The sequence below is a fragment of the Scyliorhinus canicula genome, chromosome 7 (genome assembly GCF_902713615.1).
Source record: "Scyliorhinus canicula chromosome 7, sScyCan1.1, whole genome shotgun sequence".
Lineage (NCBI taxonomy): Eukaryota > Metazoa > Chordata > Chondrichthyes > Carcharhiniformes > Scyliorhinidae > Scyliorhinus > Scyliorhinus canicula.
In genome coordinates this window covers 197,210,096-197,235,607 of record NC_052152.1, presented here as the reverse complement: position 1 = coordinate 197,235,607, position 25,512 = coordinate 197,210,096, and the positions used below count along the sequence as shown (strand labels likewise).

Below are 25,512 nucleotides of genomic sequence, written 5' to 3'. Positions count from 1 at the left end.
ATCCAGAAGCTGGAGGAGACGGCGGCTGACCACGAGGGTCGGATTGCCTCTTTGGCGGCAGAAGTGCTGATGATGTCGGAGGGGCAAAATAAGCTGAAGACTAAGATTAACGATCTGGGGAACCAGCTCAAGGAGGCAGAACGTGAGGATTGTGGGGCTGCCCGAAGGCATTGAGGGAACGAGAACCACGGCATACGTGGCCAAGATGTTCGAGCTGTTGGTAGGGGAGGGAGTCCTTGACCGTCCTCCTGAAGTAGACCGCCCATCGGTCGTTGAGGAAGAAACAGAGAGCTGCGGAACCGCCGCGGGCAATTATCGTACGGCTCCATCGATATTTGGACAAATAAAACATCCTGAGGTGGTCAAAGAAGACTGGTGAATGTAGACACGGGGAGAATGTGCAGACTCCGCACAGACAGAGGCCCAGCGGGGAATCGAACCTGGGACCCTGGCGCTGTGAAGCCACAGTGCTAATCACTTGTGCTGCCCAAATTTAGCTAATTTTGAAAAAGGACAAGAATCCTGAGGGTTATACATTGCCCCGTGCCGTGTGTTTGGATTAGCACAAGAAGTTCGGGGTATTTTTTGTTTACGCGGGGGGGGGGGATAAGGTAGGGATATCCACTTTCTCAGCTGCTTATAGCACTGACGCTTGAACCATTGCCAATGGCGATTGACGAACCATTGGCGATGGTGCTTCGGGCATCGACGGAGTGGAGGGGAATAGAGAGGGGGGGGGGGGTGTGGAACATCGAGTGTCCCCATATGCGGACGACTTGCTGTTATGTGTGATGGACCCGATTTCTAGTATCTGTAGGATTATGGAGATGTTGACTGAAATTGGCACGTTTTTGGGGTATAAATTAAAGGTGGGGGGAAAGTGAGGTGTTCCCGGTAAGTTCCCAGGTACAAGGAACGGGCCTGGAGAAGTTGCAGTTTTGGCAGGTCAGGTTTTTGGTATCTGGCGCCTAGTTGGTCCCTGCACGAGTTGAACGTGGCCAACCAGGTAGAGGGGGTGAAGGAGGATTTAAAGAGGTGGGGTGTTCTTCCGCTATCGTTGGCAGGGCGGGTTCAAACCGTGACAATGAAGGTTTTGTTTCCAGTAATTATCAAGAGAAGCAACGGCGACACGAAGAGGAATATTTTCAGACAGCGAGTGGTGGAGGTCCGGTATGCGCTGCCTGAGCGTGTGGTGGAGGCAGCTTCAGTCGAGAGTGAATTGGACTATCATCTCGAAAAGAAGAATGTGTGGGGTGACAGGGAGAAGGTAGGGGATCCGCACTTGAGTGCATTGCTCGTTCAGAGAGCTGGCACAGGCGAGACGGCCGAATGGCCTTCTCAGCATTCTGTGATTCTGAGTCACCCGCTCCCTGGCAAGGGGGAGGTTGCATCAAGGATTTAAGATTTGAGCGAGCCAGTTTTTAGGTGGGTGGTGACCGGTGAGCGAGGGAAAACATTTTTTTTTTGATCCGCCGGTTATTTTTCACTGCAGGCATTGTCAGTAGATTTCCTTCAGCGCGTGCACTGTGGTCAGGGTCGCATTACTGCAGCTCGCTGGTGCTTTGGAGATTTGCTTCCAAGAATGCGGCTGATAAATCGTGCTGTTCAGTCGATATGCTGAAAGTCTCTTCGGCTTTGGAGAGCTACAAACCGGCCATGAATGCATATCCTTTCAGTCTCTTACTTGCACCAGACACACTGCTTGTCCGCTGACTGTGTTTGTTGTCAGTTGCCTGTCTCCTCCTGCCCCTCCGTGCTCTATAACAGGCATGACGGGTATCTGACTCACTGCTGGCGATCTGCTTAAAGGTTGTGATAGCGGTATGTGAATGCTGGCCAGAGACCCAGTTGGCACACTTTGGTTATTTTAATATTATTTTCACATCTGTTAGAAACCATCCCCTTCCTCTGCGCAGTTTCCCTCGGGGAGTGTGTGTATGTGGTGCGGGAATGTTTGGAGATGGGCGTCAGGGGAAGCTCCTGTGCTGCTTCAGCTGAACGCCTTATTTTGTCTCTCTAAAAGTTTGACAAAAGTTGGGCGAAAGCGTGTTGCAGTGATTGGTGCCGATTTTATAAAGTGCACCTGAGCCTTTGAGCACCAGAGGGTGCTGTATCCCACATCGTGGAATGCTTCGGCAGTGAGCGCTGATGGACTATTCGACTGGGGAGGGCTTCAGGAGCAGGTTCAAACTTCAGGATTTTACATATCCGTATCCATTGTAACTGCGCCTCCACAGAGACCAACTAAGCTAAAGTCAGTCGGGGGTAGGTGGGAGGAGGTGCCAGGTCTACCTAAGCCGGAGTGGGAATCGAGCCCGTGCTGTTGCTGTTATTCTGAGCCACAGGCTCGCCATCAAGTCACGCAGCCCCCTGTCCAGCCCTGTGGTGTAATTTTGTTCTGTGTATTTGGGCATCAATATTCTGTCAGGGCGTACACAACAACGCTGGTGTGTATGGCCACGGTGGGAATGATGGGATAATTCCTCTGCCAGGCGCACCCCACGTTGCTGTAAACAACTGGGATTAATTTGGTGCTGGTAATTTGTATTGACCTCTGTTCGTTGCCTTTTACTGGCAAGATCACCCTGCTTTTATTGGGAGCCTCTGCTGTGGTTTTGGTCGAGAGTTTAGTTTGGAGACACTCTTGCTGTATGTAGCGACAACAGATTCTGATTCTGAATGTGGATGATTGGATGATTAACCTGTTTACTACAGCGCCGGTTTTAAACAGACTTTGTTTACTGTAAAATAAACAATTTGCCTCGGGTATGTAGGCATTATTGGCAAGGCCACCATTTGTTGCCCATTCCTAATTGTCCTTGAACGGAACTGCTTGCCTCACCATCTCACAACGGGCAGTTAACCACATTGTTGCGGGCCTGGAGTCACAAGTAGGCCAGACAGGTAAGGACTGCAGATTCCCCCCCCCCCCCCCCCCCCCCCCGCCAAACTTTTTTAACGGAAGTCGGTAGGCATGACCCTTCCATTCGGCAGAAGATACAGAAGTCTGAAGACCCGTACATCCAGACATAGGAACGGCTTCTTCCCCACAGCTACGAGACTCATCAACGACTCCCCCCTCGGACTGATCTGTTCCCCGTAAGAACACTGTTCACAACGCCCGATTCTACTCTTGTTTGGCCCTTGTTCCGCACTGTAACCAATCACTATTTGTTGATGTACCATTGTCAATATACTCTGCCGATTATTCTTTTGTCTACTATGTATGTACTGTGTATGTTGCCTTGGCCGCAGAAAAATACGTTTCACTGTACTTCGGTTACATTTGACAATAAATATCAATCAATCAATTAATGGTCACCATTACTGAGTCCACATTTCAGTTCGAGATTTTATTAATTTAATTTAAATTCTACCCACGGTGGGATTCAAACCCATGCCCCCAAAGTATAAGACGGGGCCTCTGGATTACAGGTCCAGTGTCAATACCGCTAATCTCACTGGATCAATAATCCAGAGGCCCAGTCTAGCGCTCTTGGGAAATGGGATCAAATCCCACCAACGGTGGAATTTAAACTCGATCAATAAAATCTGGAATTGAAAGCCGGTCTCAGAAATTTGACCACATTATTGATTATCATCAGAACCATTAATGTCCTTTCAGGAAGCAAATCTGTCAGCCTTACCTGGTGTGTGTGTGTGACCCCCCACAGCGATATGATTGGCTCTTAGCTACCCTCTGAAATGGCGGAGCGAGCCACTCGGTTCAAGGTCAGCAACACCCACATCCCATGAACAAATGGGTTGGGGGGGGAGGGGGAGGGGAAGTCCCACCCGAAGGCCTTGCTACCCACCTCCAACTGATTGGCTGGCAGTGCTGAATAGACACTGTTCAGTCAGGCCTCTGCATTGTAAATCTGCACAATCTTGGCAAACTCCGACCACTAGATGGAGAGCTTAAGCTCCAGAAGTCTCAGTCTGCCATCATCACTAATGCAAATCAAAGGGGAATTCACTTTATTCCCATCAGGAAACCCACCAGAGAGACACTTGTAACCTTGAAACGACAAGTGCAAAGTGGAATGCGTTGTTGATTTTCTCAGCACTTCGCTGGTGTTAAGCGAACTGTTGACCAGTCAGTTCAGTCGAACCACTGGTTGAATCGCACAGAGCTTACTGATAATTGGTGCACAGGAGTATAGATTACTTGGGGCATTTTATCTCAAGGAGAGAGAAACTTGTATTTGTGTAGCGCCGTTCGCGACCTTGGGTCCCAAAGTTTTACAGCCACTGAAGTACCTTTTTCCAATGTGTAGTCACGGCAATGTTAGCGAGGAGGCAGGAGCAGGAGTGGACCAGACAACCAGTCCAGCCCGCTCCGCCATTCAATACCATCACGACTGAGCTTGTACTTCCACTTTCCCCACCTGCTCCACGTATCCCTTAATTCCCTGAGATACCAACAATCTGTCTATCCCAGCCTAACTTCTATTCAACGATGGGCCATCCAGAAACCCTGGGGGTGAAGAATTGCAAAGATTCACAGCTCTTTGAGTGAAGTAATTTCCCTTCCGTTCATTCCCAAAGATCAGCCCCTTACCCCGACACTGTGTTGTATCTCCCCCTTACCCCGACACTATGTTGTATCTCCCCTTACCCCCGACTGTGTTGTATCCCCCCCTTACCCCGACACTGTGTTGTATTTCCCCTTACCCCGACACTGTTGTGTCCCCCCTTACCCCGACACTGTTGTATTTCCCCTTACCCCGACACTGTGTTGTATCTCCCCTTACCCCGACACTGTGTTGTATTTCCCCTTACCCCGACACTGTGTTGTATCCCCCCTTACCCCGACACTGTTGTATCTCCCCTTACCCCGACACTGTTGTATCCCCCCTTACCCCGACACTGTTGTATCCCCCCCTTACCCCGACACTGTGTTGTATCTCCCCTTACCCCGACACTGTTGTATCTCCCCTTACCCCGACACTGTTGTGTCCCCCCTTACCCCGACACTGTTGTATCTCCCCTTACCCCGACACTGTTGTGTCCCCCCTTACCCCGACACTGTTGTATCTCCCCTTACCCCGACACTATGTTGTATCTCCCCTTACCCCCGACTGTGTTGTATCCCCCCCTTACCCCGACACTGTGTTGTATCCCCCCTTACCCCGACACTGTGTTGTATCTCCCCTTACCCCCGACACTGTGTTGTATCCCCCCCTTACCCCCGACACTGTGTTGTATCCCCCCCTTACCCCGACACTGTGTTGTATCCCCCCCTTACCCCGACACTGTGTTGTATCCCCCCTTACCCCGACACTGTTGTATCCCCCCTTACCCCGACACTATGTTGTATCTCCCCTTACCCCCGACTGTGTTGTATCCCCCCCTTACCCCGACACTGTGTTGTATTTCCCCTTACCCCGAAACTGTTGTATCTCCCCCTTACCCCGACACTGTTGTATCTCCCCTTACCCCAACACTGTGTTGTATCCCCCCTTATCCCGACACTGTGTTGTATCCCCCCTTACCCCGACACTGTGTGTGTCCCCCCCTTACCCCGACACTGTGTTGTATCTCCCCTTACCCCGACACTGTGTTGTATCTCCCCTTACCCCGACACTGTTGTGTCCCCCCTTACCCCGACACTGTGTTGTATCTCCCCTTACCCCGACACTGTGTTGTGTCCCCCCTTACCCCGACACTGTGTTGTATCTCCCCTTACCCCGACACTGTGTTGTGTCCCCCCCCTTACCCCGACACTGTGTTGTATCTCCCCCTTACCCCGACACTGTGTTGTATCCCCCCCTTACCCCGACACTGTGTTGTGTCCCCCCCCTTACCCCGACACTGTGTTGTATCTCCCCCTTACCCCGACACTGTGTTGTATCCCCCCCTTACCCCGACACTGTTGTGTCCCCCCTTACCCCGACACTGTGTTGTATCTCCCCCTTACCCCGACACTGTTGTATCTCCCCCTTACCCCGACACTGTGTGTGTCCCCCCCCTTACCCCGACACTGTGTTGTATCTCCCCTTACCCCGACACTGTGTTGTATCTCCCCTTACCCCGACACTGTTGTGTCCCCCCTTACCCCGACACTGTGTTGTATCTCCCCCTTACCCCGACACTGTGTTGTATCCCCCCCTTACCCCGACTGTTGTATCCCCCCTTACCCCGACACTGTGTTGTATCTCCCCTTACCCCGACACTGTGTTGTATCCCCCCCTTATCCCGACACTGTGTTGTATCTCCCCTTACCCCGACACTGTGTTGTATCTCCCCTTACCCCGACACTGTGTTGTATCTCCCCCTTATCCCGACACTGTGTTGTATCTCCCCTTACCCCGACACTGTGTTGTATCTCCCCCTTACCCCGACACTGTGTTGTGTCCCCCCCCTTACCCCGACACTGTGTTGTATCTCCCCTTACCCCGACACTGTGTTGTGTCCCCCCCCCTTACCCCGACACTGTGTTGTATCTCCCCCTTACCCCGACACTGTGTTGTATCCCCCCCTTACCCCGACACTGTGTTGTGTCCCCCCCCTTACCCCGACACTGTGTTGTATCTCCCCCTTACCCCGACACTGTTGTATCCCCCCCTTACCCCGACACTGTGTTGTGTCCCCCCTTACCCCGACACTGTGTTGTATCCCCCCCTTACCCCGACACTGTGTTGTGTCCCCCCTTACCCCGACACTGTGTTGTATCTCCCCCTTACCCCGACACTGTTGTATCTCCCCCTTACCCCGACACTGTGTTGTGTCCCCCCTTACCCCGACACTGTGTTGTATCCCCCCCTTACCCCGACACTGTTGTATCTCCCCCTTACCCCGACACTGTGTTGTGTCCCCCCTTACCCCGACACTGTGTTGTATCCCCCTTACCCCGACACTGTTGTATCTCCCCTTACCCCGACACTGTGTTGTATCCCCCTTACCCCGACACTGTGTTGTATCTCCCCTTACCCTGACACTATTGTGTCCCCCTTACCCCGACACTGTGTTGTATCTCCCCCTTACCCCGACACTGTGTTGTATCTCCCCCTTACCCCGACACTGTTGTATCCCCCCTTACCCCGACACTGTGTTGTATCCCCCCCTTACCCCGACACTGTGTTGTATCCCCCCTTACCCCGACACTGTGTGTGTCCCCCCCTTACCCCGACACTGTGTTGTATCCCCCCCTTACCCCCGACTGTGTTGTATCCCCCCTTACCCCGACACTGTGTTGTATCTCCCCCTTACCCCGACACTGTGTTGTATCCCCCCCTTACCCCCGACACTATGTTGTATCCCCCCTTACCCCGACACTGTGTTGTATCCCCCCTTACCCCGACTGTTGTATCCCCCCTTACCCCGACGCTATGTTGTATCTCCCCTTACCCCCGACACTGTGTTGTATCTCCCCCTTACCCCGACACTGTGTTGTATCCCCCCTTACCCCCGACTGTGTTGTATCCCCCCCTTACCCCGACACTGTGTTGTATCCCCCCTTACCCTGACACTGTGTTGTATCCCCCCCTTACCCCGACTGTTGTATCCCCCCTTACCCCGACGCTATGTTGTATCTCCCCTTACCCCGACACTGTGTTGTGTCCCCCCTTACCCCGACACTGTGTTGTGTCCCCCCCTTACCCCGACACTGTGTTGTGTCCCCCCTTACCCCGACACTGTGTTGTATCTCCCCTTGCCCCAACACTGTGTTGTATCCCCCCCTTACCCCGACACTATGTTGTATTTCCCCTTACCCCGACACTGTTGTATCTCCCCTTACCCTGACACTATTGTGTCCCCCTTACCCCGACACTGTGTTGTATCTCCCCTTACCCTGAAACTATTGTGTCCCCCTTACCCCGACACTATGTTGTATCTCCCCTTACCCCGACACTGTGTTGTATCTCCCCTTACCCTGACACTATTGTGTCCCCCTTACCCCGACACTATGTTGTATCTCCCCCTCCCCATTTTAGATTCCCTGACTAGCGGATACAACCCCGGCGTCCGCCCTATCAGACCCCTTCAGAATTTTGTCTTTCAGATGAGGTCACCACTCATTCTTCTAAAATCCAGAGCACATAGGCCCAGTTTACTCCACCTCTCATCACAGGGCAACCCCCTCGTCCCAGGGACCAATCTAGTGAAACTAGAACATAGAACATGCGGTGCAGAAGGAGGCCATTCAGCCCATCGAGTCTGCACCGACCCGCTTAAGCCCTCACTTCCACCCTATCTATCCTAACCTATCTTTTTGGACATTTAAGGGCAATTTAGCACGGCCAATCCACCTAACCTGCACGTCTTTGGACTGTGGGAGGAAACCGGAGCACCCGGAGGAAACCCACGCAGACATGGGGAGAACGTGCAGACTCCGCACAGATAGTGACCCAATGGGGAATCGATCCTGGGACCCTGGACCTGTGAAGCCACAGTGCTATCTACTTATGCTACCGTGCTCCCGCAATGTGATAAGTCCCGATACTTTGTTTCAGTGACCTTGGCCGAGGGCTGTAGTTGGGCAGGACGCCGGGGATAACTCCCCCGACTACTTTGGAATCATTCCAATGGACCTTCTACCCGAGAGGGCAGTTGGAACCTCATCTCGCCTCCTGTGGTGCGGCACTCCCTCAGTCCTGCAACAGAGCTTGAGTTTTGTTTTGTGCTCAAGTCTCCGGAGTGGGACTTGAACCTACAATCCTCTGACTCTTAATGCGAGAGTGCTACCCGGTGAACCACAGTCAACGATGTGCTGTTGAATTGGATTGGAGTTGTTCATTGTCACGTGTACCGAGATACAGTGAAAAGTATTTTTCTGCGTGCAGCTCAAACAGATCATTTAGTACATGGAAAGAAAATATGTAATCGGGCAGCACAAGGTCCACAATGGAAATACATAGACACCGGCATCGGGTGAAGCATATAAGAGTGTAGTATTATCAGGTCAGTCCATAAGAGGGTTGTTTAGGAGTCTGGTAACAGCGGGGATGAAGCTGTGTTTGAATCTGTTTGTGCGTGTTCTCAGACTTTTGTATCTCCTGCCCGATGGAAGAAGTTGGAAGAGTGAGCAAGCCGGGTGGGAGGGGGTCTTTAATTCTGCTGCCCGCTTTCCCAAGACAACGAGAGTTGTAGACGAGTCAATGGATGGGAGGCGGGTGTGTGTGATGGACAGGCTGTGTTAACGACTCTCTGAAGTTTCTTGCGGTCTTGGGCCGAGCAGTTGCCATACCAGGCTGCCATACAGCCAGACAGGATGCTTTCTATGGGGCACCAGATCCACACAAGTCTCCTCCCAGCCCTCATCATCTCACCCTTTCACCCTCTTCCACTCTCCCCGCTTCTAATTGAGATCCCCTTCAAATATTTGCCTCCGCGTTCGTGTGAATGTATATTGGTGCCTCGTGTTTTCCACAGTGTTGGATGCATTTGACTGACCCTATCAGAAATTTATACAATCTATTTCTACCATTCACACAGACACTAAAGTGGTGTTGAAGATGTCCAGGAGACCTCCGAGCAGACGCGGTATTACGTTCGAGGTGGGCGCTAGGCTTGAAGCACGTGACAGGCTGAAAAAATGGTAAGTGCTGAGGAGCGTGGCACCTGGCCCGCTGGGTTGCTGAAAATGTGACTGATTTTACAGAATGAAGGAGGGCAGGAGGGATCCACTCGCCCATTGTGCCTCCGCTGGCTTCACCCTTTTTGCGTAATTTAAAAAAAAACAATTTAGAAATGTAATTTGACCGGCCAAAGACCCAGGGTTGTGGGAGACAAAGAGCTCATGGGGATCAATCCAGCAATAATGGAACGGCACCGATTGGGAATCCACCGGAGAATCCCACACGTTCCCAAATGTCTGAAGAAGCGGGGCGGCACAGTGGTCAGCACTGCTGCCTCACAGGAACGCCTGGGACCCGGGTTCAGTTCCGCAGTGGAGTTCGCACGTTCTCCCCGTGTCTGCGCGGGTTTCCTCCCGGGTGCTCCGGTCTCCTCCCGCAGTCCCAAAGGTGGATTGGCCACGATAAAATTGCCCCTTGGTGGCCCAGCGGTTAGGTTGCGGGTTACGGAGGCAGGGTGGGGGAGTGGGGCCGAGGTTAGGGTGCTCTCTCGGAGGGCTGGTGCAAACCCGGTGGGCCGAATGGCCTGCACTGTAGGGATTCTATGATGTCAAGTTTCCCCCTCGTCAGTCCTTTCAACCCTTTGCCCTGAGACTGTGACCCTTAGTTGGAGACCCTAGTGTGGAACTGAGCAGCAGGAGGCAGGAATGGGCCTAGTTCTATTCTGTGAGTATGTGCTGCCTGATGTTTTTCCCCTGGATAGGAGAAGGAACCTAACAGGCAGGGGACGCTGATTTACCCACTGGAAGGCGTGTGTGTGCGTTTGCTGTTGCACTGTTTCTGATTGGAAAGGGGCTCGGTTATGATGTTGTTTGCTGAGCACTCGCTGTTAGGGTCCACAAGCGAGACGTGGGGAAGAGTGGAGGGGGTTGGGGTGGTTGTTTTTTTTAAAAAAACACACCGGCAAGACGGGGACAAATGATTTTATGGAGCGAGTTGTTTTGATGAGGACCACGCTGTCTGAAAGGGTGGTGGAAAAGGGAGAATTGGATAAATACTGAAGGAACAGTTTACAGGGATTTGGGGAAAGGGCAGGAGAGTGATTGGAAAGGTCTTGCACAAAAATGATGGGGCGAATGGCCAGCTTCTGCGCTGGAAGGTTCCGTGGTTCTTTATCAGCTGTGAATAGCTTTTCTTGTGACTTGGTCCCTGTTCACGTGTGCTGTTATGTTGCACAGGACAATCTGTGAATTACATATTTAAAGTGACTTTCATTGTCCATTTGACATTGTTTTGATTGGTGCTGAATTATTTATACCAGCTGACCACCTCTGCTGATTACAAACTTTAGTTGATCTGTAATCAATTACATTGCAAATCAGCTATTTGAACCTGGAGGGACTATTTGAACTGGCCATTCCTTTTTGATTTTTATTTTTAATTTGACGAGCCCTGAGCTCTTATTGGCGGGGTCAGAAGTTATAACGCACGGGATTTAGTTTGAAAGAATTAGCATGTCACAACCCTAAATCGCCGACAGTGCACCAATGTGCAATCATACAATCTCTACAGTGCAGAAGGAGGCCATTCGGCCCATTGAGTCTGCACTGGCCCTTGAAGGAAGGGTACACAGCAGTTAATTTGTGCTTGATGCCCTTCCGCAAAAAAGGTGCTGTATCAGTGACCAGCAATTCGGTTTTGTTTCAATTCAGTGATTTTTAGTGAAGGGTAAATCTTGGCCAAGACACGATAGAAAACCCGGCTGCTCCTCTTCGAAAGAGGACAAAGCGGCCTGATCCTCCACCACTGCCCCACATCGGCAGCAGTGTGTGCCATCTAGGAGTGTACCATCCAGTGTGTTTTATCCAGTATGTACCATCTAGCTGTAGGATGCACCGCAGCAAACCTGTCGAGGCTCCTTTGGCTGCGCCTTCTGAACCCACTACCTCTGCCGCCGAGAGGGGCAAGGGCAGCAGATGCACAGGAACGCCACCTGCTGCAGGGTTCCCCTCCACGCCACTCGCCACCCTGACTCTATCTCCGTTCCTCCGCTGTCGCTGCGTCAATATCCTGGAACTCCCTCTCCCAACGGCACTGGGCATAGTTCCGCCACATGGACAACAGCGGTTCCAGAAGACAGCTCACAAGTGCCTTCCCAGCGACAATTTAGCACACTGAGCTAAATCGCTGGCTTTTAAAGCAGGCCAGCAGCCTGGTTCAATTCCCGTACCAGCCTCCCCGAACAGGCGCCGGAATGTGGCGACTAGGGGCTTTTCACAGTAACTTCATTGAAGCCTACCCGTGACAATAAGCGAATTCCATTTCATTAGACTGGGATACAAATGCTGGCCTGGCCCACATCCCATGAATGAATTTGAAAAAGAAAGTGCGGTGGTCTAGAACTTCCACTGTTGACGTCTGAATCGGTCGTTCACTGTGCTCAGCGCAGCCCCTCCGCCCCCCTGGCCTAGTTTTACCCCTTACCGCCTGGTTTCTAACACTGATTTGAATCAATACGGCAGCTTGTGGCGCGTTGCAAAGTCGCGGTACTGTGAGAGAGGGTTGACATTGACCTCGGGTTCCTCGGAACATCTCTGTGTTTTCTACAGGTACACGGCCCACATAGAAAAGATTGATTGTGAAGAGGGGAAGGTACTGATTCATTTCAAACGCTGGAATCATCGATACGATGAATGGTTCAGCTGGGACAGCGTGTACTTGCGTCCTTTAGAGAGGCCGCTTCTGCGGAAGGAAGGGGCCAAGCTGGACGAGCCAACTGTGGTGAGGATTTTACTCGAGCGCAGCAGAACCCTTAAAACATTTCCTGGGGAAGGCCATGCTTTTTGTTCTGATGTGGAGGAAATGCTCAATCTCCCCTGTTGCTGGGAAATGGTTCCAGCTCAGCGTGAGCACTGCACATAGCCCATAGAACATACAGTGCAGAAGGAGGCCATTCGGCCCATCGAGTCTGCACCGACCCACTTAAGCCTTCACTTCCACCCTATCCCCGTAACCCAATAAACCCCATCCTAATCTTTTTTTGGACACTAAGGGCAATTTAGCATGGCCAATCCACCTAACCTAGGGAGGCCATTCAACCCACTTGCCCGTGTTGTCCATCCAATCTCATTCCCCTGCTCTCTCCCAATAACCCTGAGATGTTTATTTTAATTTTAAATACTTACTGAGTTCCCCTTTGCAAGTTATTTTTTTTTCCCATAAATTTAGAGTACCCAATTCATTTTTTTCCAATTAAGGGGCAATTTAGCGTGGCCAATCCACCTACCCTGCACATCTTTGGGTTGTGGGGGCGAAATCCACGTAAACACGGGGAGAATGTGCAAACTCCACACAGACAGTGACCCAGAGCTGGGATCGAACCTGTGACCTCGGCGCCGTGAGGCAGCAGTGCTAACCCACTGCGCCACCGTGCCGCCCCTCCCTTTGCAAGTTGTTATTAATTCTGCTTCCGGTAAACCGAGTAGCAGTCAGATCATAACTCTCTGTGTTTCTAAAAATGAATCATTTTTCTAATATCTCTCCTCCTTTCCCCCCCCCCCCCACAAGATTTAGACACCTTTACGATATTGAATAATGTATTTTTACCTTTTTATTTGAAAAAAATTCATCCCCAAACTTGTAATTAAACTTTGTTGTTGAAGTATGTAAAGGCTTCTTGGTGAGTTTAGTTTGAAGAGTTTCCAGGGAGGCAGCTGATTCTAGAACAATTCAATGTGAAATGGACAGAAAAGGTGATGTTTTGGGGTCTAGACTAACTTTGGTTGTCTGTCCAGTATTGTTGTCTGTCCAGTATTGTACTATTGTAAACACTTTGATGAAGAGTTCCCCCTTTTTCATACTTGCACAAGTATGGAACAGTTAATTTATTTTTGTTGGGGGGACTATAATTGATGAAGTTTCAAATTCCAAACATAGAATTGTACAGTGCAGAAGGCCATTCAGTCCATCAGGTCTGCACCGGCCCTCGGAAAGAGCACCCTATCCCAGGAACCCCACCTAACTCTTTGAACACTAAGGGGCAATTTAGCATGGCCAACCCACCTAATCTGCACATCTTTGGACTTGTGGGAGGAAACCGGAGCACCTGGAGGAAACCCACGCACACACTGGGAGAACATGCAGACTCCACACAGGCAGCGACCCAAGCTGGGAATAGAACCTGGGACCCTGGAGCTGTGCTAACCACTGTGCTACCGTGCTGCCCATCTCAAGGTTAAGTTGCCTCATTGTCTCACTCAGTTAGTTTCAGATCTCTCACTCCGACAGCACTGTCCCCCCCCCCACCCTGAATGCTCTGCTTCTCTGACCGTGGATACCCCCCCCCCCCCTCCACTGCCACAGCCCCCCACACCCTCACCCACATAGGCTGGTTTAGCACAGGGCTAATTCGCTGGCTTTTAAAGCAGACCAAGGCAGGCCAGCAGCACGGTTCAATTCCCGTACCAGCCTCCCCGAACAGGTGCCAGTCTGTGGCGACTAGGGGCTTTTTACAGTAACTGCATTTGAAGTCTACTTGTGACAATAAGCGATTTTCATTTCATTTTTTTCACCTCGTCACTGATGACTGTGCCTTCGACTGCCTAGATCTTACACTCCCTTCAACGCCCAAGGCCCCCATTGGAATCCATGTCTTTGAATATGTTTTCAGACCCCCCCCCCCCCCCCCCCCCCCCCCCCCCCCGCCCAAGCAAAGTTGGCAAGGTAGCCAGCCCAACCCCCAACCATAATGTGCTACAGGTGGACTAAGTTGCCTATCTGCTCCAGCCCGCAGCAGAGAACCATAGAATTCCAACAGTGCAGAAAGAGGCCAATCAAGTCTGCACTGACCCTCTAGCACCCTACCTAGGCCCACTCCCCTGCCCTAGCCCCATAACCCGCATAGTCCCACCTAACCCGCACATCTTTGGACTGTGGGAGGAAACCGGAGCACCCGGAGGGATCCCACGCAGACCTGGGGACACCAATCGTATTATAGCGTGGGCGATGTTCATCAGGGTCTATTAGCTTATTAATACGCTCCATTGTGTTGGGTGGGCTACCGATTTTGATGCCCACTCACCACCTGTGTTACGATGGTGAGCTCGGGGGGGTGGACGGGGAGGTGGTTGGGTGGGCACGTGCCCCATTTTACTCGCCCCCGCCGAAAACATGCCTGGCAGGGGCACGCAAAATCCAGCCCCGTGGTAAATAATTACGTAATTGGCACAGTATTACTGTCTTTTTCATTATTAGGCCTCTGAATTTTCTGGGTCATTTTTTGTATCTTGAATTATGTTTAACATTTGACTCTCCGATGGCCCATTCGGCATGTCTGATCATGCTCCACAGGAACCTCCTCTAATCCTAGCAACACATCCTTCTGAACCGTGCCTCTGTTTTGTGAAAGGTGTTATGTTAATGTGGGCAGCAAATGGAGGAAGGCGATTCTGAAACTAGCTGGACAAAACCCATTTTGGTATCTGTCACAAAGTCCTTAATGGGCGACTGCTGTTGAGTGACCGTTGAACACTATGGGTCAGAACTTCCAAGGAGTGGCAAGCACAGTCAGATTGCCACTCCGCTCCTAGGTCAGTACTCTGGAACTCAGCGACCCCTTGCCCGACCTTCCAACCCCGCCTTCCGCAGGAAGGTTTGGTGCAGCTATTCAGGAATCCTCAGGAATGCTTTAAAAGGGTGGCATGGCTTCCTTAACTCCGAACCTCCCATCTCTGGTGGTGGTGGTGGTGGGTGTAACAGGTTCGGAGGTGAGGCAGCTTTGCCCCCCTTTTTAAAGCGGGTACGTTTAAAGGTCCCAGTCACATTCAGAGGCCAGGGAGAAGGTAAGCGTATAGGGTACGTGGGTAGGAGGGTGTTGGGTAGTTGATTAGGGGAGGTGGAAAGGGTAGACGGACCGGGAGGGGGCTGTTGTTGGTGGTGGGGGGAGTGTGTGTAGATGGGGGGGGGATTGTGAGCGGTTATGGGTGTGCGGTTGGGTAATCGGCGGAGGGGGGAGGAGGTGGGTAGTAGTCAGGTGGTTGGGAGGGTAATCAATAGTCAGTTAGTGGGGGGTGTTTGAAGAGTAGTTGGGGGTTTAAGGAGTGGTCTGGGGGGGTGTGGTTGATAGCCGGGGCAGTGGGAGTAGGAGGGTAGTCAGTAATTTGGCGAAAGTCAGTGGGTGGGTGTGCAGTTGGGGTGTTTAAGGGTCCGTGGGGGGGGGGGGGGGGGTCTCAGTACTATAATTATCCAGGAGTTAGACGTGGTTTTGATTCTTCTAACATTTCCTGAGTAACTGTTCTACTACAGAGAATTGGAATCAATTCTGGGGCACCTCCTGGGCTGGTTATACTACCAAGTGCCATCCAACCCCAAATAGAAATAGATGGGAATTTTGTGTGCATTCCTGCTACTATTTAGGGCAGCACGGTGGTGCAGTGGGTTAGCCCTGCTGCCTCAAGGCACCGAGGTCCCAGGTTCGATCCCGGCCCTGGGTCACTGTGTGTGGAGTTTGCACATTCTCCCCGTGTTTGCGTGGGTTTCGCCCCCACAATCCGAAGATGTGCAGGCGAGGTGGATTGAACACGCTAAATTGGGTACGCTAAATTTATATTTTAAAAAAAAAATTCCTGCTACTGTTTCTCTACAAGAATGGAGATGTCAGCGATGACACAAACACCACAGCTCTGGCTGTTCCTGCATGCGCCAGAGATGGCGCTAGAACCTCTCTAAATTTTCAGAACCAACACCACTGTGTCAGCCAGTGAGTTGGACCCGGGTGGGACTTATGGAAGGACTCGATCTATTTTACAGCGGACACAGTCTAATGAGGAGCAAGCGGCCCCTATTTAAAAAGCTCACTGCAGCAACTTCTCCCGATGAAAGCTGGACTGCCTGTCCAGTAAATTGCAGTGAGTGGTGCAGGGTAGTTGCACGCAGATTGTGTGTGTGTAATATCAATCCAGGTCACTTACAGCAGTGCGGTCTCCAATGGGATTAACAGGGTAATTAACCCAATCATTTCCATTCCGGCTGGGATTAGTAGTGTCATTATGTAACCAACAAACACCGCTCTTGAGAGCAAGCAAGGCCGTAGAAAAATTGCTACTTTTTAAAAAAAAAAATGGTATGTATTAGTACAGGTCTGTAGGTGGGAAAACCTGCCCCCCATGTGTTAGCTTTCTTTAAACATGGAATTTAGTATAAAAGATAGTCATTGTAAGTAAGTTGACAACCTTGGATGACCTCTTATATCTTGCCACATTTGATATTTAGGAGTTTCACCCAGGTGAACAGGTGTTGGCTTGCTGGTCTGATTGTCGCTTCTACCCGGCCAAGGTTATTTCGGTCAACAAGGAAGGTAAGTGAGTTTGAGTGCGGTGACGTGGCTGTGGGTTTGCAACCTGCAAAACGACCAGACATGAGGTTATTTTTTTTGGGTGGGGGTTAGGGAGGAAGGGAGGCGAGTGCATTTACGGAAAGGCACTGTTCTGAAAGTGTAACCTCTGTTTTTGTTTTAAAGCAAACTACTGGGGGAGGAGGAGGGGGAAGGGGAAGGGGCTGGTTTAGTACAGTGGGCTAAACAGCTGGCTTGTAATGCTGAACAAGATCAGCAGCGTGAGTTCAATTCCCATACCAGCCTCCCCGAACAGGCGCTGGAATGTGGCGACTCGGGGCTTTTCACAGTAACTTCATTGAAGCCTACTTGTGACAATAAGTGAATATTATTATTATAAGGGGTACGAAAGAGGGGGAATATAAACTAAGAGGGCTAGAGGAGGGAGAGAGTGGGAAAAGTGACAGACAGAATGTGCATTCTTATAAAATCATAATTTTAACCCTGACATCAACTGCTGCAAATCGTGTTGTGCTAGCGGGAAGAACTGCAGAAATATTCATTCATATTTAAACCCTGTTCGATCTCTTTAGATCATTTGGGTTTTGGATGCTGTTCTCCCATTCGGAGTTAACGTTAGGAGGGAGTTCCGGGAAGCAGTAAGACATTGGCCACAGAGAGATGTCCTGGAGATTAGCCAGGTGTCCTCTCCTTGTACTCGGCCCGTGAGAGTCCTCCAAGCTGAATGCTGAGCCGTCGGGCGAGCATTGCTCCATTCTGCACCGTGTTACTGCACATCATTGAAGGCACGGTGCAGGCTGTCCTACAGGAGAGATAAACGGAACCTGGTTAAGTCCCTGCTGGGAGACCGTGGAACAGTGGTAATGCCACTGGGCTGGTAATCTGGAGACCTGGAGGTGGGGGGGGGGGGGGGGGGGGGGGGGGGGGGGAGACGGGAGAACACGCGATCAAATCCCACCACAGCAGTCGGGTGAAATTTAAATCCGATAAATAAAACCTGGAATTTTAACATTAGTCTCGGTGGCCGACGACCTTGAAACTATCGTCGATTGTTGTAGAAACCCATTTGGTTCACTAACAGTAGGGAAGGAAATCTGCCGTCCTTACCCGGTCTGGCTTACACGTGACTCCAGGCCCACTGCTATGTGGTTGACTCTTAGCTGCCCTCTGAAGGCCTTGCAAGCCACACACACAGTTCGAGGGGCAATTAGGAATGGGGACAACAAACGCTGGCCCTGCCCACATCCCCTGAAAGAATTGCTTGTGGGACGTGGGCGTCGCAGGCTAAGCTGGCATTTATTGCCCTTCCCTAATTGCCCTTGAGGGGGCAGTTTCCCACTGGCTCTGCCAGCGGGTTCCCCACCGCTATTCAATGACACTTGGTCATTTTTCTGGGTCCTGGGGATATTCTCACCAGTTTAGCCCCCACGTTCTGCCATTTACCGTAGAATCCCCACCTGTATCAATGTGAGCCTCCTTGTGGCAATAAAGATTATTAAACACCGCACTATTTACTGGGACTCCGGTTCCATTCAGGGTCTCAACGGGGAACATGCCGCCAAGGCCACGCTCTCGATCTCTTGACCTTCCAGCACCGAACCCTCCCCCCCAAGCCCCAACTCGCCTGTAAGGGGGTCCTCCCCAATTCCTGCCACGGGAAAAATGCCATCCTGCACTGCCAGCCTGGCACCCCAGCAGTGTGCCTGCCAGCTAGCACTACCAGGTTGGCAGTGTCCACGTGGCATCAGCAGTGCTCATAGACTTTCCAACCTTACCTGATTGTGCCTGCATGTGACCCCTGTCCCACGCCCACCAAGTGGGTGACTCTTGACTACCCTTTGAAGTGGCGCAGGGTGAAGCTAAGTGGCAGCGTAATGGTAATGTTACTGGACTGACAATCCAGAACTCCAGACATGAGTTCAAATCCTGGGCAGCACGGTGGCACAGTGGTTAGCATTGCTGCCTCACGGCGCTGAGGACCCGGGTTCGAATCCCGGCCCTGGGTCACTGCCCGTGTGGAGTTTGCACATTCTCCCCGTGTCTGCGTGGGTTTCACCCTCACAACCCAAAGATGTGCAGGATAGGTGGATTGGCCACGCTAAATTGCCTCTTAATTGGAAAAAATTGAGTACTCTAAATTTTAAAAAGAATTAAAAAAACGAGTTCAAATCCTGCCTTAGCAGCTGGACTTCAAGCCATTGATATAAATATGGAATGAAAAGCCAGCCTCGGCTATAGCTATCGCCGAATCAGATTGTCAGGAAAAACCCATCTAGTTCACCAATGCCCTTCAGAGGAGGAAATCTGCCATCCTAAACTCGTCCGACGTAAATATGATTTGTAAACTTCATGAAAAAAATGAAAATGGCTTATTGTCACGAGTAGGCTTCAATGAAGTTACTGTGAAAAGCCCCTAGTCGCCACATTGCGGCGCCTTTCCGGGGAGGCTGGTACGGCAATCGAACCGTGCTGCTGGCCTGCTTGGTCTGCTTTAAAAAGCCAGCGATTTAGCCCAGTGAGCTAAACCAGCCCCTCAGCACCGTGATTGGCTCTTATTTACTCCGAAATGGCCCAGCAGGTCATTCAGCAAGGGCTGTTATGGACGGGAAATAAATATTAACCGTATCAGCAACATTCACACCCCCAAGGACAAATAAAAAATGTATCTAATTCGGGGGCAATTAGGGATGGACAGTAAGTATTGGATTTGCCGGTGGCACCCACAACAGGAGAATGTTTGTTCTTTTAATGCTACAAACATTTAGTGAGATTTAGGCGGTGACATGGGAGATTTGCCGAGATTATTTAGAACGATTTCCGCCTTTAACCTTTTGAAGCCTTGTGACTTTGCGATACTGAGGCAGGCTGTGTGCTTTCTTTGTTCCAGCTTCTTACACAGTGGAATTCTATGATGGGGTCGTTCAAACTGTGAAGAAAATCCACGTCAAATCTGTTCCAAAGAGCTCAAGGGAGAAGGTAAGGCTCAAAAAACCGTTGCCTAAATAATAACAGTCGGCACACCCCCACAATGAGTCATTGTTCTGAATCACATTACAGAGGAACGTAAGAGGCAGCAGTAGGCCATACGGCCCCTTGAGCCTGCTGCCCCATTCAGCAAAGTCACGGCTGATCAACTGCACACTCCCACACTATCCCGACGTCCGTCGATTCTCTTATTGCCAAGAATCTATCGTTGGTGGTCTTAAATAGGTTCGTCAAACGCGCACCCACAGTCGTTCGGGTTCGGGAATTAGAAAGCTTCACAACCCTCTGGGTGAAGAAATTTCTCCTCAAATCCGTCACAATTGGCTGACCCTTCACCTTGAGGTTACAAGCCCTAGTTTTAGATGCTGCAGCCAGGGGCACCTGCCCCAGCAAACCCCCTCTCACTCAGACCTTGTGTTTCAATTAGATCACCTCCCATTCCGCTAAACCGCAGAGATGGTAAGCAATCTTTATTAGTGTCACAAGTAGGCTTACATTAACACTGCAATGAAGTTACTGTGAAAATCCCCAAGTCGCCACATTCCGGCGCCTCTTCGGGTATTCAGAGGGAGGATTCAGAATGTCCAATTCACCTAACAGCACGTCTTTCGGGACTTGCGGGAGGGAACGCAGACACTGGGAGAACATGCAGACTCCGCGCAGACAGTGACCCAAGCCGGGAATCGAACCTGGGACCCTGGCTCTGTGAAGCAATGGTGCTATCCATTGTGCTACCATGCCGCCCCGATTATAGGCCCGTTTTTCTCGGTGTCTCCTGGTGGGACGCCCCTTTTGACCCGAGGAATCAACTCGGTGAAAATTCACATTCTCCCCGTGTTTCCGTGGGTCTCACCCCCACATCCCATAGATGCACAGGGCAGGTGAATTGGCCACGCTAAATTGCCCATTAATTGGGGGGGGGGGGGGGAGAGAGAGAGGATTGGATATTTTAAATTGAAAAATAACTAAACATTCATTATACCCCTTCAAGACAAGTATATCCGTCCCTAGGTGAGGAGAGCAAAACAGAGTTTTGAGATATTCTCACAATATATAAACATAGCTGTGTTATGATTGATGAAACCCATCACAAAACCCTCTGTGCAGCCTGTTTGGGCAATTAACTGGTGTTGTGCTATGCATGGCTAAAGCTTCCTCAATCTTTCTGTCCTTTTGATGAGGGAGGAGCAATCGACGAGAGTTCTAATCGCGGTGTGTAAATAGCAATGATCTGAGAGAACGATGGGACAGGCTTGAGGACTGAATTGTTGTTCCTCTCTTAGCACAGATCTGTGGCCATCAAATTTGCCCAGTTGACTGCCTGTTCTCATTAAAAATAGATTTGCCGGGGGCAGCACGGTGGCACAGTGGTTAGCACTGTGGCCTCACGGCGCCAAGGTCCCATGTTCGATCCCGGTTCTGGGTCACTGTCCGTGTGGAGTTTGCACATTCTCCCCGTGTTTGTGTGGGTTTCGCCCCCACAACCCAAAGATGTGCAGGCTAGGTGGATTGGCCAAGCTAAATTGCCCCTTAATTGGAAAAAATGAATTGGGTACTCTACATTTAAAAAAAAATAGATTTGCCAACACTTTTGACACCATGGCACTGACACCATGGTAACTAATAATTTTGGATGACTGTAAATCTTTGCAATAATTTGGCGAATACATCAAAAAATGATTTTCGTTCACCATAATCAATCATTTGACAGAGACATAGAACATACAGTGCAAAAAGAGGCCATTCGGCCCATCGAGTCTGCACCGACCCACTTATGCCCTCACTTTCACTTCATCCCCGTAACCCAATAGCCCCTCCTAAGCTTTTTGGCCACGAAGGGCAATTTATCATGGCCAATCCACCTAATCTGCACGTCTTTGGACGGTGGGAGGAAACCGGAGCACCCGGAGGAAATCCACGCAGGCACGGGGAGAACGTGCAGACCCCGCACAGACAGTGACCCAGCGGGGAATGGAACCTGAGACCCTGGCGCTGAGAAGCCACAGTGCTAACCACTTGTGCTGCCCAGTCCTTTAACATTTTAATGTGAAAACGTGTATTTAAAAGAAAATATTTTTATTCGCCTCCTTTTTCACATTTTCTCCCAAATTTACACCCACCAACAATAAACAATAATCAGCAACAAATATATCAATCCTCGTATCAATAACACCGATCCCATCCTCCCATCAACCCTCCAAACATTAGCCTGCATGTTTACATAAGCAACTGACAAAAAGGAATCCGGGATTACCCATATCTGGCATTAACTCACACAGCACCTCCCCCCCCCCCCCCGGGCGCAACGCTCACACACATCTTCCACTCCTTCAAAGAATCGGCTCATCTTCGCCCTCGTGGGGTGTGCTCTATATACCACCTCCAGCTGTATCAGCCCCAACCACGCACACAAGGTGGAGGCATTCACTCTCCGGAGCACCTCACACCAGAACCCCTCCTCCATATCCTCTCCCAACTCTTCCTCCTACTTTGCTTTGAACCCTTCCAGTGGTGCCTTCTCCTCTTCCAAAATAGCTCCGTACACCGCTGACACTACCCCCTTCTCCAGTCTCCCTGTCGTCAGCACCTCCTCCAGCAATGTGGAGGCCGGTTTCTCCGGGAAGCTCTGTATCATCTTTCTGGCAAAATCCCGAACCTGTACGTATCTAAACATTTCCCCCTGCTCCAGCCCATACTTCGCTTCCAGCTCCTTCAATCCTGCAAACAGACCTCTAAGAAACAAATCTTTTAGCGTCTTAATCCCCTTCTCTTCCCATTTCCGGAAATTTCCACCCCACTTCCCTAGCTCAAATCTGTGGTTTTCCCGAATCGGCATTTCCCCTGACCCAGCCCCCAACCTGAAGTGTTGGCGAAACTGCCTCCAAATTCTCAATGAAGCTATTATTGCCGGACTCCCTGAGTATTTCCCCGGAGCTATCTGGAGCGGCGCTGTGGCTAGTGCTTTCAGCCCCGACCCCCTGCACAAACTCTCCTCCATTCTGACCCACTGGGAATCAACCTCTCTGACCCAGCTCCGCGCCTTCTCCACATTCGCCACCCAGTAGTAGTAGAAAACCTGTATTTTGAAGTCAATCTGTGCGTAGGTGGGTTGAGGTATCATTTGATTTATATGCCTGGCTAGTATTCTAACAGGATTAGACAGGGTATATTCAGAAAGAATGTTCCTGATGTTGGTGGAGTCCAGAACAAGGGGTCTCATAGTCTGAGGATAAGGGGTAAACCTTTTAGGACTGAGGTGAGGAGAAATTTCTTCATCCAGAGAGTGGTGAATCGATGATATTCACGACCACAGAAAGTAGTTGAGGCCAAAACGTTGTGTAATTTCAAGAAGGCATTAGATATAGCTCTTGGGGCTAAAGGGAGAAAAGGTTATGGGGGGAAGGCGGGATCAGGGTATTGAACTTGATGATCAGCCATGAGGTAAATGGGCAGTATGGTAGCAAATTGGTTAGCACAGGTGCTTCACAGCTCCAGGGTCTCAGGTTTGATTCCTGGCTTGGGTCACTGTCTGTGCGGAGTCTGCACGTTCTCCCCTTGTCTGCGTGGGTTTCCTCCGGGTGCTCCGATTTCCTCCCACCGTCCAAAGATGTGCAGGTTAGGTGGATTTGCCATGATAAATTGCCCTTGGTGTCCAAAAATGTTAAATGGGGTTGCTGGGTTACGGGGATAGGGTGGAGGTGTGGGCTTATGTGGGGTGCTCTTCCAAGGGCTGGTGCAGACTCGATGGGCCAAATGTCCTCCTTCTGCACTGTAAATTATATGATTCTATGACATGAGACGATCAGGGACCGACCATCCAGCCCCTAACACCTGCTCTACCATTCAGTAAGGCAAAGCGTATCTTATTGTGGCCTCAAGTTCCCCCACCCCACCCCACCCCAACTCTTGGACATCCTTGTCAATCAGAAAGCTATCTAACTTGGCCTTGAATCACATACAACAACCCTGCCTCCACTGATCTCTGGGGAACACAATTCCACAGCATTGACGGCCCTCTGTGAGAGAATAAATTTCTCCTTGTCTCTGTTTTAAATGGAAGACCCCTAATTTTTAAAATTTGTCCCCTTATTCTAAACTCCGCTACAAGAGGAAAGGCCCTCTCAGCATCTACCCTGTGTCGAAAACCTCGACCGGCGAGTAAGATTTTAGACTGAATGTAACGGGTAACAGCACAGTTAAATTTATTACATTTTACTTGCGCAAGGGGAGTGACCACAACAATCAATGGTCGTAGCCAAGCGCACTCTACCACACAAAGGGGCATACAGATCTTTATTCACACATCCCCCACAGTTAGTGACATTGATAATTTCTGAGCCTTTCTGTTGGCTTAGACTAAGACAAAGGTGTAATTTCGATACGGAGGAGAGGTGATCAGATGACGTCAATGCATTCTGCGGTAATTCTGCAGGGATAGGTATATTAGCAATAAAAAAGCCGAGGGGATCGATTGACGTCATTGCGTTCTGTGGTCCTGCTATAGACAAAAGCTGTGTGTGTCACAATACCAAGGGGAGGGTGATCTTGTCAGCAAACCGATCAGTTTCCAGATAGCGTAATCAACTTACAAGGAGCCACTTGTCTGCTGACTGAATTAATGAGGTAGCTGCAGCAATTTCTTTGGGACACTTTAAATCTTTATGTCAAGAATCTCACCGTGCCCTAGTTGGTCATTTTAGGTATCCACACCTGTCAAGCCCCCTTAAGGTCTTTGACGTTTCAATAAGATCACCACCTCTCATTCTTCTAAACTCCCAGTGGGCAAACGGCCAACCCACTCCACTTTTCCTTGTACGACAACCCCTTCTTTAAGGAGTCAGCCGAGTGAAACTTCTCTGAACTCTTTCTAATGCAGTTATATCCTTCCTCGAGTAAGGAGGCCAAACCTGTACTCGGTACCCTTGATGTGGCTTCACTCGGTTGGGGGGGGGGCTGTACGGCTGCAGGGAAGATCTTCCCTACTGTGATACTTCAAATCCCTTACGATAAACGGCAGCGTTCCATTTGCATCCCAACTAACTTGCTGTACCTGCCCGCCAATCTTTACTGATTCATGTACCAAACGTTCAGGCATTTCCTTTGAGGAAGGGGCAACATCAGAGTAGTGCACTGTACAAAGAAGACGCTTGACCCATTTAGTCTGCCCTGCCTGCCCATCCCCCCCCCCCCCCCCCCCCCCCCCCCCCCACAGATTCCTGCAATTTTCTTCTCCAAGTAATTGATCCAGTTCCTTTTTTTAAAAGGCCGATCTACCTACTCTGCAAATCTTTGGCTTGTGGGAGTGAGACCCACACAAACACGGGGAGAATGTGCAAACCACACACGGACCGCGACCCAGAGCCGGGATCGAACCCGGGTCCTCAGCGCCGTGAGGCAGCAGTGCTAACCACTGCGCCGCCGTGCTGCCCTTGAATCCAGCTCCTTTTTGAAGGTTACTGTTGCGTCCACTTCCACCAACCTATCTGGCAGCGGCTTCCAAATTCTAACCACTCACAGCGTTGACTTTACCGCATGTTATTTCTGAATCTTTTGCCAATATTTTAAATGTTTGCCCTCCAGTTACCATCCCTTCAGCCTCTGCCAGCCGTTTCCTCTTGACTTATTCTATCTTAACCCTGCGTGATGGTAAACACTGGT

The 25,512-nt window shown here is 50.6% G+C and overlaps 1 protein-coding gene across 10 annotated transcripts in view; it reads left to right on the top strand.

Moving 5' to 3' along the window:
• The first annotated feature begins 9,436 nt into the window (after nt 1–9,436).
• phf20b (PHD finger protein 20, b) overlaps nt 9,437–25,512 on the top strand; it is a 49,779-nt gene continuing 33,703 nt past the window's right edge. For 8 of the 10 annotated variants that reach the window (XM_038803648.1, XM_038803641.1, XM_038803647.1 and 5 more), the window contains exons 1-4: nt 9,438–9,541; nt 12,128–12,299; nt 16,788–16,872; nt 19,757–19,845. In XM_038803648.1, the coding sequence (XP_038659576.1) occupies nt 9,459–9,541; nt 12,128–12,299; nt 16,788–16,872; nt 19,757–19,845 (429 nt within the window). In that variant the 5' untranslated portion in view covers nt 9,438–9,458. Of the gene's footprint in view, nt 9,542–12,127; nt 12,300–16,420; nt 16,639–16,787; nt 16,873–19,756; nt 19,846–25,512 lie in introns of those variants that run through there. The other 2 variants (XM_038803649.1, XM_038803650.1) reach the window with 2 other exon arrangements.